The sequence below is a fragment of the Cryptomeria japonica genome, chromosome 10 (genome assembly GCF_030272615.1).
Source record: "Cryptomeria japonica chromosome 10, Sugi_1.0, whole genome shotgun sequence".
Classification (NCBI taxonomy): Eukaryota; Viridiplantae; Streptophyta; class Pinopsida; order Cupressales; family Cupressaceae; genus Cryptomeria; species Cryptomeria japonica.
Window position 1 is genome coordinate 350,802,683 of NC_081414.1, and position 3,189 is coordinate 350,805,871.

Genomic DNA, 3,189 nt, shown 5'->3' on the forward strand with positions numbered 1-3,189 from the left:
GATTTGTCGAGGTTATTTATTATGGTAAATTTATTTATGAGAGTATTTTTTGTTTTTCATTTCTTCTCTCTTTTTTTTGGAAATTCAGATCTGTTAGCACGACAGCCAAGGCCTTCACAAAGTAGATACGGGGGCACAAGCTTATAGGCTGAAACCTCTTTGGTTAAGAGGGGTATCCATTCCATCAAATTCGTCCTGGACACGATCCCGGCCTCATCCCTTATCATATCAGAGTCTCTCTAGTAGTCTCATGTGAACCCATTCAACTTCACCAACAGACCAAAAACACATTGACTGTTCTTCATTTATTCACTTATGATGTGGCTCTATAAAAAAATTCAAAGAATCGAACAAATTGCAAATAGTAGCAAGAATAAAATAACCAAAAAATAGGCTTTAAAGTTCACTGAGGTGCAAAGTATGACAGTCCTGTGTTTATTCCAAGAAACAACAGTCAAAATGTATAGCTTCAAAGAAATTTAGATGCTGAGTATAGGTGAAATCTGCTTTTATTTTGTTTGCTTATTACCCACATCTTATGTTTGCAACTATTTGTAGAAAGCTCAAAGCCCATACAAATTGTGGTACTGAAATGATCTGCTTACGGAACTCTGTAAAATGGCGATATTCAGTTTCCTTTTTTTAACATTTTTAAGGGATAAGTCTGCAATTGAGTATTTCAGTAGTTATGATAGTATTTGTAGATTTAATGTCGAATATTTTTAATAGTATAGTATTAGTAGTTGTGACTCAAAAATTTGATATTGTTGATCATGACTATTACGAATGAATGAAATGTATTCTTCAGATCTATAAAATAACAAATTCAATGTGATGTCATTACAGTGCACCAATAAAATATGACTTAATACACAACTATCGATCGTGAAATGTATTCTTCAGATCTATAAAATAACAAATTCAATGTGATGTCATTACAGTGCACCAATAAAATATGACTTAATACACAACTATCGATCTACTCTTTATTTAAGATCTTTTTGGCAAGATTTTTTTAGACGTCTCAACAAAAAATATCATCTTTGATGACATGGACTTGAAACTTTAGCTATAAGCAGAGGCCTTGTCAAATAAACGGCTGTAAAAAATTGGAAGTGATTCAAAACTGCCTAACATGATTTTGAGAGGCGCGTAATTAGAATGCTCAACTACTGGATCCTCTCTCTTAATCATTATCATGCTTGTTATTTCATCCTCATTTTCTGTGTTCTATAATAATGCTTGAGATTTCCAGCAATAATCAGATATCAGTCATAAATAACATCTTTTCTTCAATAGTTAAAATATTTATAAATTTAATTAATTAATTAATTCTGTTTTATAATCCATGATATTGGACGTTCTGTTTTCGAATCTACATGACTTACAGTAAGTCAGTAAATTTCATTTTAGGCTTACAATAAATAGCACACTCAAAACTTTGACACCTTTCTGAGGCAGATTCTTCTCTTGCAGTTTATTTTAGTTACTGAGTTATCTTGCTCATCAGTTCCCTTTCTTGTCTCTGACATTTCTTTTGCTTGTTTGCAAGTTTGCTACTGATATGGATGTTGTTTTTAACCTTTACAAGCATAGGAAATAGCTATGTTTCTATATACACATAATTTTCATTAATTACAGTGACATATTACAGATCAACAGCCTAACAGTATTTAGGCAAGGACCAGAGCTGCTACTCTGCAGCTTCTCTTGTCTACAGGGGCTTAAACAGAATGCTGTTACAGCTGCCAAATGTAGAAACCTCAGGTGCACCCACTCCATGGTAAACAATATATTCTAAACTTTGATTGAAGTGTTTTATCTAAAATATGTGAAATCTAAACAAGTCAACAAGTCAAAAATCAGATTATGCTGCCTGCTGTAAAAAAAAAACGATTACTTAGGTGGTTCATTTGAGATCTGTATATCATACAGATCTGTAACATGATTTGAACGATCTAGGCAATTACTGAACTGCGCCACTCTTATGATTTTCAAAACTTCAAGCCCCAGAATTTGTTTGGAGATGCTCTCACACACCGCTGTCACTCTCCTCCGAGGTCCATAAAAAATTGGCATAAGAGGCAATTACATAGCTGCAAACATCAACCATTGTCAATTACCCATTGCTGAATTAGCCAAGAAAACCAGGATTTAAGAGCTTAAAAGAAAGTGAACAATTGGTTACCAGTCCTCAGGGGCCGCCTGGACTGCTCGATCAAAGTAAGCTTGGGCTCTGTCTCCATCTTTGTGAGTTTCCCATATGAGCTGGGCGTAAAGTGACAGAACTTCTCCATCTGCAGGACCGGCCAGTATGGCCCTTTCATAGAATTCCTCTGCTTTGCTACTGTCCTCTTTCACCTAACATTGCCAAATCAAACCCAATTTTCCTTCAATTATCAGTAGAGAATGAGAAAAATCAGTTATCTCCATGCCCAGTAAACATTTAGACAAAAAAAGAATTCTAACGAGAATCTTGAAAGCTTACCTCGTGTAAAAATTTGGCATAGTTCCTGAGCAGCAGGGGATTTCCAGGATTTGCCCCCAACATCTCTTCATAACAGATCTCTGTAAGCTTGCAGCGACATTCTTGTGGGTTTCTCCTCCGGGGGGAAAGTGCCAAATGAAAATGTGAGAAAGCTTTTGTAAACATGCGAGAAGAGGAAAGAGTGTGCAGAGTAGAATTTTGTTTTCCATGGCTCGCCATTCTCTGTGAAATGCAGGCAAGCGGACTCAATTTTGGGTTGTGGGCAGAGGAATTTTGGAGCAGCATTTTGCAATCAAGCCAGAGATTTTTCAATAGATGTGGAGGAAGAGATAAGATTCAGAGCCCATTTGATGCAATTCGTAATATAATGCTTGGAATACTATACATATATCCAGTTAGCAGTCGGGTGTACATCAAGAGGAGTGTTTTGGGAATAATCTGTGAGTGGTCGAAAGGGTTATGCGAGTCAATTCTGAGTAGAAAGTGCAATTTGTAGAAGTAGCTAAATCAGGGGCAGATTGAGAGTGGTTTGTCGACTTAAACACGTGGGCTTTACTGAACCTTGGGCGCCGCAAGCTCTTGGTATGCATTTCTACTGCAAGAACTATTTTCCTTGTTTCTTTAAATGTAGCAATGCCTATCCAATCTCTACTTAATTCTTAAAAATAATTGAACTCTTCTTGGATTGTGGAAATATAGAG

At 36.1% G+C, this 3,189-nt stretch overlaps 1 protein-coding gene across 1 annotated transcript; it reads right to left on the minus strand.

Annotated features, from left to right (window-relative positions):
- Nucleotides 1–1,296: 1,296 nt before the first annotated feature.
- LOC131051663 (uncharacterized) lies at nt 1,297–2,961 on the minus strand. Its single transcript, XM_057986234.2, has 3 exons — nt 2,489–2,961; nt 2,189–2,361; nt 1,297–2,096 (listed from the first exon to the last, which is right to left on the minus strand). The coding sequence occupies exons 1-3, from the start codon at nt 2,771–2,773 to the stop codon at nt 2,033–2,035; spliced, it is 522 nt and encodes a 173-aa protein (XP_057842217.1). The 5' UTR covers nt 2,774–2,961; the 3' UTR covers nt 1,297–2,032.
- Between the last annotated feature and the right edge of the window lie 228 nt (nt 2,962–3,189).